This window comes from Betta splendens, chromosome 13, assembly GCF_900634795.4.
Source record: "Betta splendens chromosome 13, fBetSpl5.4, whole genome shotgun sequence".
In the NCBI taxonomy this organism is placed as follows: domain Eukaryota; kingdom Metazoa; phylum Chordata; class Actinopteri; order Anabantiformes; family Osphronemidae; genus Betta; species Betta splendens.
Window position 1 is genome coordinate 14,398,690 of NC_040893.2, and position 13,073 is coordinate 14,411,762.

Genomic DNA, 13,073 nt, shown 5'->3' on the forward strand with positions numbered 1-13,073 from the left:
TTTATTCATAATTCATTAGCAGAAAAGTGAAACAACACGGCTGTAAACAAACTCCACAGTTTATGATGGTAATTGGCACATTTGCTTTATTTTGAAAACAGACATTGAAACCATTTTTATTTTTTCATATTTTTTCTCACAAGTTTGAACTCCTTGATAAGGTTGAAACTGGACATTGCACTCACTGGAACATAGGAATTTTTTTGTAGGTTTTTCTTTGTTTGTTTCCTCGTTGGTTAGATTCTTATTTTTACTTTTTTTCGTAACATCAGTGCAAGAGTATTTCTCCAATTCATATAAACTGTCATAACAACACCAAAGACATCAAAAAGAAGCCGCCACAGCTCTTAAGTTTTTGTGACTGCGAAAAAGTTCCTCTCAGAGGGAGAGTTCCCATCATGCATCTGGTTCAATGGTTCATGCTACTGTTCTCACATTTGCTTGGCAGAACACAAATCTGTATGTAAGAGCCAAATACATCAATATTACAGTAGTTTCTTATAGTTTATTATGAGTCATTTAAATGGCAACAGGTCCTTAACTGTAATGTACGTAAACAGAGAGTTTGTAAAAAGGGTGTAAACCAAGCTTGAATGATTCAAGCTGAGTAAAAAGAGCAATAGTCTCGTCCTGTATATGTTGGTATATACTTGGTCTTTGATTGAGGTTAAAGCCGCCCAACTGGACATATTACACATTTAATAGTACATTCTCGTTTCCATTGGATGTGTTTACATGAACTTTTTTGGCGTGTTCTCAATACACGTATGCTGTGTTGAAAACTGGAGTTGCATTTGAAAACCTGCTTGCGTTTGTGCGTGCATTCGCAGAAGGGATTTTGTTTGCAGCGTGGTTTGGTGGTTCGAAAAAAAAAAGAAAAAAGGGTGCATTGCAATGCAAATAAAGTCTGGGGCATTGCCAATGCATTTTAAATGTGTAAATACCCAGTTGGGAGCATTGGGTCCATGGTCTCGCTTACATTAAATAGTTTTACCGAGTCAGATCCTTCTCATCATCATCAAATAATAATCATTTTTATTTAACATCATCTTCAACATCACCATCGTCATCATCACCACCACCCCTTCTTGATAGTATTAGCTTGAGCCAAAAAACATCACGCTGGAAACTCCCCCAACATGAGAAAATCATTGCCACACAAAAAATGACAAACAAATAGAAACGGACTGCCTTCGCACTGGGAAGGCAAAGAGCAACCTTTTTCGATTTTTGTTTTTGTGTTACTTTTCATACTGTTAATTTTGATTTCTTCGGGTGGGACTCGGCCTTAGTCATCCTTGGATTCGGTGGCCTCTGCGGTGGCGTCTGCCGGGGCGGCCTCCTCTGCTTTAGACTCGCCTGCAGCATCTGAGCAGAGGGAGGGAGAGGCGCGGGCAAAGAGAAAAGGGTCAGTGCAAAGGGCGCAAATGAAAAGTAAGGGCGGGGAGAAGGGAGACACAATATGGAAGAGGCGAGATGCAGCAAATCTTCATATTTATGAAGGTTTAGAAATTTAAAAGTGGGATAATACAACTCTCTGTTTTCTAAGATGCAGAACAATTTCACATTAAATCAGCTTTTAAATGCATCACATTGTGTGGTTGTCTATAGGGAAAATACACCAGCATATGTTAGCATTCAAAAATCATGAAAGTGGATTTTAGCAACCTAGAAAAAAGACAACTGTGTAATTCCAAGGTGTCAACTCGACTGAAAGTGAGAGCACATCAGTCAGAAGACGGAGCCTAATGTCTGAAATCCCACATTGGCTGTGTAAATAATAAAAGACGAGAGTGCTCCTAATGGAGCCATGAAGCATTTGAACTGACATCAAAAAGCAAACAGCAGCATCTCAGCCTGTCACATCTGATGCTCTGTGATGCCCACAGTGTACTGCACTGAGAATACACCCAGCCGTGGATTACTTACAATCCGAGATGCATAACTAATCCTCCACTAAATGTGTTTGTTTAGTAATTTAGCAGGGATTTCTTTATTATTCCCATTTCTATTCCTTTGCTTTATGCTAATTAGCTGCCATGCGCTGTCTAAAATATATACATAATATCTCAAATCCATTGTTGTTGAACAAAGTGCCCTGCGAGCAGTGATGTCATACCCGGTGATCTCATAGTCCTTTAATAGAGCAAGGAGACATCAAAGAATGACATCATTGCATTGGAGAGCGGGGTGACGGAGTGCATGTGTGTGGGCATGCGTGTCTGTGTGAGGGCGAGGCAGAAAGAAAGGGAGGAGGGGGGGGGGTCTGTGTGTGTGACTCAAGACAGCATGAGTCATAGCAGATCTTCCAGGTACGAGGTAATTTGCTTGTTAGCCGGTGTGACAGACTCGACAGCGTCCCTCTCCTGCCGTCAGTGAACTGTGTGATGCTAATACAATTTGGGACGATTTACACGGATTTACAAGCCTTTAATTATTATTTTTTTCCAGTGCCACATCAGTCCTCGGCACCGGCAGCATCGCTCGCTGACTTGCTGCTTCGGTTGCAAATCAGGCTCGACGATGGGAAAACAAATGTTCTGACTCTGCCCACTGACTTGTGAAGTTTTCAGCAAACACTGCTAATGTGAGCATTACTCATCATTTGCTGTGGAATTTTAAACGATAGCAGACATAACAACAGAAAACGGCCATCAGTTATCGTCAGATCATCATTTCGTACAGTATGTACATCATGTATTGTCTTGTGGTGCCCTGTTGTCATCCCTGACCACACCTCTAACGTGCACTGTTATGCAGACGACGACCTATTCTATTCAGCTGACGATCCTAGAAGCTCGAGAGTTCTCCGGTTCCCTAGGAGAAGTAGAGCAACAGGTTTTTCTATCTGCAAATAGGTTCTATACAATGTGATTTTATTATTCACATGAATGCTTCTTAGTCGGCTTCTTGTCTCCCATCACAGTCTGGCATGAAGAAATAAGCTTGTGTTGCCTGTGGAAAGTCTCTGCACTGGTTCCCAGCTACAGGCGTCACCCTTACCTTATTGTACTGTCTGTAATGAGTGTACGAAACATGATTTGATGGAAGATAATTCCCTGACCTAATCCCTCAAAGCCACAGCTGCTCGGGGCTCTGGAGATCAGAGTGTGGAGTCAACCTGCAGAATTATGCGTCACCGGTTCTAATGATGGCATGTAAATCTAATCATAGTTTAGTTCTGCCAATTTAGGATCACACATTTTAATTTTCCAACATACTTTTATTTTGTAAAACACTACAATAAATGTGACCACCCGCGGTTCTGTCATCACAGCAGCCCAGTTTGGTCACATGTACCTAAGAGCGGCCGGTATCTGCTTGGCATCCAGGCTTCCTCATGAATAATTCAGTCAGATCAGAGAACCTGGCGTCCTTGCGCATTCATCTCCGCTCTGTGAACTGACAAACCTTTACCAAGCGACCTGCCTATAAATATTCATTTGTTCTCCGTGTCGGTCGGCGCGGCGAGGCGGACCGCGGCCCCCGTTCGTGCACGCAGCCCGCTCCTCAATTAGCAGTTCTTTGTCAAGTAGTGTTTGTTTGCGACAGTCTTCCCCGGAGCGGATCATGACCAGTAGGGATAATTAATCATTCATTTAAATCAGAGCACCTGTTATCCGCACTCTGCTCCATGCGGGCCAGCTATCCCGGCGAGGTGGTAACTATGACAACGAGGAGGCAGCGCTACCTAGGTGACCTAGTTTTCGTGTAGTATGAGTGTATGTGTGTTTCCGCCTACTCCAGATTGAGCATGCTCCATTATCTACCTGTCTGACCCAGTCTGAGAGTCCTTGGACCAGAATGAGGTCATGTCAAGTGTATGTTGTGAGAGTGAGGCGTTAACAATTGCATGGCTCTTCTTCACAGGTCAAAAAAGGAAGTTTAGCAGTGAGGTAATATGAATAGCTTATGAGGCAGCATTGTCACGGGCCTTTGTTCATCTTGTTAATCAAGCGCTATTCATTCCCAAGTCACCACCAGCCTGTTGTGTTCTTATTCCTGTTGCATTCTCCAGCAGCATTAATCATTTCCAACCCAGCGTTTCTACCCCCATCGCTGCCTCATCAGTATGGATTTTCCATCTTACAGAGACTAAGCTACAGGGCTGTCTGGTCTAATATTGAGCCGTGTCCGGGTGTTAACCAGTGAGTGGTGGAGCACGGCCAAGGATCTTTAAATCCCAAAGTCTCAACGAGCAGTTATGTCCTGCGGTGGCTGCCAAGTGGGCGATGGGAAGGGTTTGCTCGGTCTTCTCTACTTAAAAATACTGGTATGTGTGCAAATGCATGTGTTTATTGTTGAGTTTGGACTCGGACCCGTACCTTTTGTTTGGTTGGGCTCCTCCCTCTCAGCTGTTGGGCTGACAGCAGCAGGCACGTCGGCTTGTCTGGCCTCCTCCTCCTCCTCCCCGCTCTTCTCCTTCTTCTCCTCAGCTATGGCTGTGGTGGGACTCTTGGCCGCCGCCACCGGGGCCTCCACCTCTTTGGGCTTCTCCTCGGCTTTCTCCTCCGCCTTGGCCTCCTCCTTCTGGGGCTCGGAGGGCGCCGTGGGAGAGGTGGCGGCCGCGGCCGGGGACGTGGCGGCGCCGGCAGGAGAGGCAGCGTCGGCTGCTGGAGAGTTAACTGGCTTGTCTGCCACTGGGCTTTTGGCTTGGCTCCTCTCCTCTCCCTCCTTCTTGGCCTCCTCTCCGGCGCCTTCCTCCTCCTTCGCAGGCGTCTCCTCCCCCTCTGCCTTCTTTGCCTCTTCTCCCCCCTCCGTCGCCTCTTCTGCAGCAGCGGGACTGTCTCCCTCCTTCTCCTCCTCTCCGTCTTTCATCTTTTTCCGAGTTATGTGTCCACGGAAGCTAGCCTGTATTTTGGTGGCAGCCTTGTGGGCCTTGTCCTCGGGTTTGTTGGTGGTACCATCCTGCTCAATCTTCTGGTCCGCCTCCTCGTTCTTCTCCACCTAGTAGCCAAAAGCATATACAACGAATCAACACGTGTCGGTCGACTGAGAACGGCCAAGGGATTGTATTGATTGTTATGCTAAGTATTTCCCCTGTGTGGTGTTATGTAGCTTGAAAATCTCCATCCTAAAATAGCATGCTGAAATATTGTCTTTGAGCTAAGTGTCCCACCAAGGATTGTCACAAACTGAAGATCAGTCGTCAGTAAAAGACAGAATTACACGTTACGACATGAGGCTGTTAGGTCACTCATGAAGGGATGTGTTTGTAACCATTAACTACAGAATGACAGAGCAGGAAAAGCTGGGGTTTCAGAAGAGGTTCAGACTTGAATGAGGGTTTTACGACTGGAGGAGGGAGAGGGTTAGGGATGGGACAGTGCACAGTGAATGGGGGAGGGGGTTCAATGATATTACCTTCGGCAACGGGATCCATAGCTGTCCATCAAATAGTGGGTTGTGCTATGAGTCATATAAATCTAATAAAAAGAAATCAAATCAAATAAAATGAATGAATGATGAGCAAACAAACTAAATCAGTACATTCAAAATGAATAGGCAAACAAATCAAGGTAAAACAGTCTTTAATAAAAAAGCTTTGAATGTGCATCGTAGATGAGCGTGAGTAAGCAGCGTGGCAGCATGCAGGCGGCGCCGCTAGGCCGGAGGATGACAGCGGGTCCGCGGGCCCGTCTCCTTCCAGGTGCTGTTCACAGATTTGTGCCGTGCGGTTCGAAAGCACAAAGGGGAGATTTGAGCGCCGCGGTGGACGAGGGAAGTGGAAATGCGTGCGAGCTTCATCTGCGACGAATGAAGCGGATGCATCGGGATGTGGGGATATTATCATTCTAGTCCGTTTAATAATGCTGCGAAAATAGAGAGAATAATGTAGCACCTGACATAACAAAGACTAAAGTAAAGATGGTTAATAATTGACCACGTCTCCCTTAAAATCGCGAGTCGACCGCTTCCCTCTGAACAGATTTCTACGGGAACAGGCTGCCTGAATCTGCTCAGCGCTCGCTGCCGTACCCCTCCCAGCCATCAAAGGTTACCTTGACAACCAGAGTGCTAACTCATCACCGCGCCGTGCGCTGGTTGGCGCTGTGGAGGCCTATATGTCACCCTGATTGGCGGTCCACCTGACTCCCGCGGGGGCGAGCGGGCCAATGGGAGCTCATAAATCAGCGCGGCTGAGGGGGGGGGGGGGGTCTGGTGCGATGTCGTGGCAGGGTGTGGCGCCGGCCCAGCGGGGGGTCGGAGGTCGCAGTGGACGCCGCTAGTCCTGTTTGAGGTCAGTGAATTTCAGAGGAAGCAGTCGTCGGCGTACGGTTTCCTAATACGGGACGCGTCGTGAAGCTGGAATTGGAATTTGACTCGGTCGCATCCGTCTGACGTGATTTAACGGCCAGAGGCCCTAAACCGACACGTCTTCCTCAGGGTCAGCGTGTCAGTGCAGTATTGGAGCAGCGAGGCCAAGGTTCAGCCGTGTTGGTTCATTCACCTCCTCCACCTTTATTCACGCGCGGCCCCCCGGGTTCCGCGCGTAAATCCTGCCCCGGGCCTTGCTGTAATTCCTAATATATATACGCCTTGTTCCTGAAGCACAGTGTGCAGTGCTATATTAAAAAAAAAGCAGAGCAGAGTGGGACTGAATGTTAAGTGTGAACATAAAGTTGCCTTGAGACGCTGGGCACCGCTGGCACGCCCTCCGCTCCGGCGTTTAGAGTATCTGATCTCATAGGTGCTAGTAATTGCCAGGATTTTGACCCAGGCACTTAATTCTAAATCGAATTACGGCCCGGCCGCACACAGTGAGTCAGAAATAAAAGGAAGCGATGGATGAGGGTGTTTGGGAATATGGAGGTATGACATCATTACTGGAACCGAGACGATGTCATTTACATTAGAGGGCCCTGTGTGTGTGTGTGTGTGTGTGTGTGTGTGTGTGTGTGTGTGTGTGTGTGTGTGTGTGTGTGTGTGTGTGTGTGTGTGCAGATGTAATAAAATACCAGCAGAGTGCCAAGTGATCTCATATCGGCCCGAGCAGAAAGATCGCCATCACGGTCTGACCACAATTGTAGCATCATGATTTGAATTATTGATATTCGCCGCGTGCATCGCGCTGCAGAAGTGCTGCGCTGTGATTTCCCGACCGCTGCGGTGCGTTTCCACGGAGCACTCGATTCGACGCGGGCCCCATTCAGAACGGATTAGTGCTGCGGCGGCGAACGGGTGCGGTGTGACAGCGAACGCTCCGCCTCGTACAAACACGTGCCCGACTACAGACACTTAGCGATTTTTGGCCGCTGATCGAACCCTGGTCACGTCGTCTCGTGCGGGCGCTGCTCCGCTCGGCGTCTGTGCGGTGCATTTTCATTCATAAATACGGCAGCTCCTCCCGAAGGCGCGGCGCGGCGCGCGGGCCTCGCTCTGACGTCACGCCGCCGCTCATACCTGACTCAAGTCCACCTTCATTCACGGAGACAACACGTTCCCATTACGGGGCTGATCAAATAATGCGCTGCAATTAGGGCCGGCGTCGTTGCCTCCCTGAGCGCGGCCTCGCTGGTTGCCATGGCTACGCCACATTAACCGCCGAGAGCTGCGCTCATTGTCCGCGTTTGCAGCGTAAGTATTTCTCTCAGATGGCCGCGAAGCACGCAACCGTGCGAATATAAAGGCTCCCATTGTGATGTATGGCAGCGACTTGTAAAGCTGGAGGTGATAAATAACGGCCGCTTGGTTCATTTGTGGCATCCACCAGCAACACCCCCCCCCCCTCCCTCCGCCTGCCACAGCTGTCTGTGTAAAGGTAATAAATGGCCCGTGCTACAGCGTGTTGGGCCGGTGCTCTGACAGCTGGACGTGTCTATCGGGGCTCCGCTCCGTCCTTGGGTGGGCTCTGAGGAACCACACCCGCGGTCGAAGGCGCCGGCCACACGCCGACCATCCCCCACCGGCCGGCCACCTTCCCACCCGGTGCAATTAGGGGCTCGACTTAGAGGAGGGGGGGACGTGGGAGTCAGACCTGGAGACCTGGGGGTGGGGGGTCATCTTAATAAATGACCCCCCCCTCGCCTTTAATGAGTGAGACGTGAGAGGATTATATGAAGCAGCTGCTGAAATGAAGTACTGGAGCAGATATTGGCGATGCGAGGCCCGCTTTGAATGGGATGAGAGCCGGAGCGGGTGTATTATTAGCCAGCCTGCTGGTTGGTGGCACACACACATGCAGGGCCGTAGCCCGCTACCTGCAGGGACGCCTCGCTGTGGAAAACGCCAGCAGGCTTTCAGCTTCTCTGCAGGAGCCACCCAGACTCCAGAGCCCGGCTCCCGTCTGCAGCCGCTGCTCTCTCTCTCTGTCGCCTTTCATTCTGCCTCTCGCCGAGCTAGCTGCTACCCACTCCTTCTCCCTCTCTCTCTCCCTCTCTCTCTCTCTCGCACGTAGACACGGCGGAGCACCACACCCTTTCAGCCGACTATCTCCTGCGGTTGAGGAGAGGGGGGCTCAGGTGGTGACTGCCACAGCCCCCACTCTCTCTCTCTCTCTCTCTCTCTCTCTCTCTCTCTCGCCCCTTTGACAGGGAATTGATCAGCAGCATTAAAGAAGCCGCTGTGCCTTTTACAGCAACTCGGGAAAAGACGCTCCGCCGCAGCTAATAAGCGGCCATATGCCGGCGCCGCCACATCCTCTGGAGCAGCCTTTAATTGAATTACACCGGCTCTCAGCCTGAACAAAGGCTCCACAATCATCGCTGATCTCACAGGGTCCGGGGATACGGCGGGGGTGCTGGTGCTGATGCTGGTGCTGATGCTGAGGCCAGACTCTGGGCAGAGGTCTCTAAGGGCTGAGCAGGCTCAGGAGGGTCATGTATGAGCGGAGGCGTGGAAGGAACCCAGACGTGGGCTTTGGGGTGGAGCCGAGCGAGAGCGGATGTGGGAGCTGATAAGTCCTGGTTCACGGGGAGGATGGGAGGTCGGCTGAGGCCCGCCGGCCTACGAGCAGCAAATAAACTGAAAATAAACGCAAGAGCTGCAGCGGCTGAGGGTGAAATGCAGGGCCGGCTGCCGCTCCCACGGAGGAGACGCCGTAGAGCACTTAACACTGCTGTTTGGGAGCAGAGCGCCGGGCTCTTTGCTCATCCGTCCGTGAAGACCGCGCAGTCAGTCCGGACTCGTTTGCGCCGGCGAGAAAGAGGAGGAGGATGAGTGCTCGCGGGCTCGCGTCGACGGCGTTCTGTGGGGGGGGGGGGGGGGAGCCGGCGGCGCCTCACCCACATGGCTGCGGCGAGCGGCGTGCCGGCTTCTCCCCCTCCCCCGCTTCTCGATCGCCCTCCGCGCCGGCGCACCTCTCCATGGTCCCCGTCACCCGCGTGCTTCCTGCCGGCTGCAGCCCTGGTCCCCACGCCTCCCATCCCACCCCCCCCCCCTCCTCCCCCCGCGTGGATTCCGCCACCTCCCTTTCTACCCCCCCCCCCCCCCCCCCCCCCCCCCCACCCCCCCCAGTCCTCCTCCATGTGCACAAGCCTCGCTCCACCCTGCCGCTCGTCGCCTCCATGCCCGCTTTCAGCCGGCGAGCGCAGCCTCCCCTCTCCTCTCTCCCCTCTCCTCTCTTCTCTCTCCCCTCCGTCGCCGAAGCCACTATGACTCATTCGGAGTGACATTTAAAAGGTGCCATCGGAATCCGGCGCGCTACGCGGTCCGATCGAGATCACGATCGGCTTGGGATCGCGGCTGCTGAAATGGCTCGGCGGGAAGGTGCCGCCGAGCCGAGCCGGACCCACCCACTCCCAAGCAGCACCGGTGTCTCTCTATTATTCCCTGCCACCGTGCAGAGCTGTGGTTTATCAGAAGCTGCCCACCACCACCCTTTAAACGAGTGCACACTTCATCGTAGCCTCCATTGACAGCATCCACTTATAAAGCTGGAGGGCTGTGATAATCCATTTAGACTCATTTATTCCCATTGCATTCCCAGGAGGCCACTGACACGATGGTGCTGCTCACTCAATCCGTACCCCACCCTTTTCTCCCTCCTCACTGTGGAGATCTACTTTCCTGTGTCGCCCAGTTCTGTCTAAGACAACAGAAGTGGAGGAGACACCAAGCCTCCCGTTTAATGCGGGGCTTGGCTGGATTCATGGAGCTTTAGTAACAAAGATACTGTAGATCAGGTGAGTTCAGAGGAGCTCCTGAATAAATACTGCATCTATCAAGCACCTTTCAATAAACCTGCACTTTTTTTCCAAGCGATGATCAATAACTGGGGATGCCCAGATGTTGGGGATCCACTTACAGTCTTAAGTGTCTCTCTACAAGTACAGTGTGAGGTCTGAAAGGCATTGTGGCAGCCTCCATTCATGCAGGATAATCACATTAACTAGGCGTGTCTGGGCTCTGGGTAGACTTCTACAAAGACCAGCCAGGCCCCGAGTCACAAGCAAATTACAGCGGCATCCTCGCTAATCTCTCGCCGTGCGCCCTAATCTGACTCATAAGCAATAATCACAAAGTTCAAAGTTGAGCGGCGGCGGCATTTTATCATAAGAGCTGAAGATGCTGATGGAATGAATCGGAGGACTTTACCGGTTTGGTTCTTCTTATGCAGCACAGCATAGTTGTAGTATCCTCCCTTTTTCTTCTCTGCTTCTTTCTTCCCTTTTTCCTCTCTTTCACTTCTTGTCTCTCACCCCCTCTCTCTCTCTCTCTCTCTCTCTCGCGCTCTCTTGCTCGCGCTCTCTCTCTCTCTCGCTCGCACTCTCTCTCACTCTCTCACTCGCTTTCGTGCACACACACTCTCTCTCTCTCGCGCGCACTGTATCAACAGCTAAGCTGCTCAGTGCATTTACTCATCCCAGTTTGCACACACGCGCTCTTCAGTTGGTCTGCCGGGGTGCACCTCTCTCTCGCCCGCTCGCTCGCTCGCTCTCTCTCTTTTCCTCGCTGCTTGACAATGACTACAAGCCCACCCTTTAAACCCCTCCCTTCCCCTCGTTTCCTCCGTCCCTCTTCTCCTCCCCTCTTTCCTTCACACTATCCCCCTCCTCCTTCTCTTCTCGCTCATAGTGATGAACCCCCCCCACCTCTTTCAGATCAGCACTCCTCTCTTCTACATCTTCTCACCCTCCTCCTCCTCCTCCTCCTCCTCCTCCCCTCGTTCAGCCTGGCTCTAGCAAAAGCGGCCCCACCCTAAAAAAGGTTCTCCCCTAACAACTCACTTTCTCCACTTTCTTCCCCGATGCATCTTTGTTGCTGTGTTCCTCTATATTTTCGAGTTTTTCTTTTTTCCAGGGCACGGCTAGCCTTTTGTTTCATCCCCTCCCCTTCCGCACACATAAAGAGGTGTCTTTATTAAAACAGAAAAAGCCTGCTCTCCGCTTAGGCTCCCTCTCAGACTCTGTGGATGTAAGACCGGTGTTATGAGTCTGCGAGCTCTCCATCCACATCGTCACGGCGATGCCAAAAGCATGTTTTCTGGCACAGCCGGGAGCAGCGCTTGCCAGGAGAAACGCGTGAAAGAGAGCAGCATCATGCGACACACACACACACACACACACACACACACACACACGCACACGCACGCACACTGTGGCTCGGAGGACACGTCACACACACCACCACCACTACCACCCCATACCCAACGCTCTCTGTTCTCATGGAAACAGATAGACTAGAAGAGCAGAGGAGGAGGAGTGTGTATGAGAGCGCGAGAGAAAGATGGAGCGAGAGAAAGGGATGAAGGTAGGAGGAGGAAGCATGAGGCCGGGTGTGGCAGACAGGCAGGCGAAGGCTTCTTTCTCTCCCCCCCTCCCTTTTTTTTTAAACCCTGTGCTCAAATTTGCACACAGTCTAGAATAATGAGCAGGCACAATGCATGCATTATCCCCACAACTACATTTATAACCATTACAGTACAGCGAGGCAGGCAGACACATGCTCAGGCAAACACCCACACGCTGCATTTGTCTCACACACACACACACACACACACACACACACACACACACACACACACACACACACACACACACACACACACACACTGTAGTGTCAGAAGAGTCCCCACCCCCGCTCTGACACCAGCGAGCACCAGCAGATGCTACAGACACAATGAGGATGGAGGGAGAGATGGAGACAAAGATGGAGGAAGAGGAGGAAGGAGAGTCCTCAGGGGTTGTGCTCCTCGCGCGTGTTCTCGTCTCTCACAGGATTATTCCACACGCAGTTCGGGGAAATCATTAGCCCGCAGCCTTCCTGGTGGCCGCTGCTGTCACACAGGCAGATCTAGCACCGTTACTGTAGCGCATCATCGGTATGTGTCATGGTCCACGGCGAGCCGCGTGACAGAGACGCCGTGGCAACGCACGCTTCTGCTGAGTGTGCATGATCTCAGAGCGCTGCCCTGCTTTACTTTCACAAAGACGTGCGCATTCATGCCAAGCAGCTGCCGCTTGACTTTCCCCCGACTGGGCCGCTCCACTGGAATGAGAAGCAGGCGAGCGTTCTGTCTGATGTGGTCTGAATTTCCCAAACGCTGGTGCCAAGGATGAGTAAAGAAGCAGCAGTGTGGTTTCCATGAGTGGGCAAAAAGACACAAATCATTATTTGACCCAGAAAAGAAACGAAGACACCAATTAATTAGTCATAGACATATGAGGCTGAGGCTTCCAAATGTTTTCTCTCTTTCTGTCATAATAAATGTAATATTTGTTCAGAAAATTTGAAAGAAACAAAAACTATTTGAAAATGTCAGTTTAGATCCTGAAAGATTATACTGTAATTTGCAAAATGGATGTTTTTACTATTTCCTGCTTAGTGTGTGTGTGTGTGTGTGTGTGTGTGTGTGTGTGTGTGTGTGTGTGTGTGTGTGTGCGCACTCTTTGAATCAGCTTCATCCTCCTGCAGTAGCATGAAATCTGAAGCGCTAAAGTGTCGTTAGCTGTTTACTGAGAAAACAGACTTACAGCGAAACATATTTGTTCCCCGCTTCTTCACCGCGCCGCCTTCGGTACGCCGCTAGTTGCCCTACTTTGCGTAAACTATTTAAAGCGAGCTGTGCTGCATGCGTAGCATATCGAGCAACTCTGCCTCATTTGAGCTGGTGGAGAAGCAAGCTGTGGCCC

At 51.0% G+C, this 13,073-nt stretch overlaps 1 protein-coding gene across 1 annotated transcript; it reads right to left on the bottom strand.

Moving 5' to 3' along the window:
* Positions 1-59: 59 nt before the first annotated feature.
* gap43 (growth associated protein 43) lies at positions 60-10,901 on the bottom strand. Its single transcript, XM_029170609.3, has 3 exons — positions 10,537-10,901; positions 4,326-4,947; positions 60-1,368 (listed from the first exon to the last, which is right to left on the bottom strand). The coding sequence occupies exons 1-3, from the start codon at positions 10,564-10,566 to the stop codon at positions 1,289-1,291; spliced, it is 732 nt and encodes a 243-aa protein (XP_029026442.1). The 5' UTR covers positions 10,567-10,901; the 3' UTR covers positions 60-1,288.
* Between the last annotated feature and the right edge of the window lie 2,172 nt (positions 10,902-13,073).

Bases quoted from the DNA above. Each gene is read 5' to 3' on its own strand.
- gap43 (XM_029170609.3), bottom strand. From the start codon at position 10,566: ATGCTGTGCTGCATAAGAAGAACCAAACCG. The intron at 4,948-10,536 runs GTAAAGTCCTCC...TTTGGCTACTAG, and splicing joins GCATAAGAAGAACCAAACCG to GTGGAGAAGAACGAGGAGGC. The intron at 1,369-4,325 runs GTACGGGTCCGA...CCCTCTGCTCAG, and splicing joins GGAGCCCAACCAAACAAAAG to ATGCTGCAGGCGAGTCTAAA.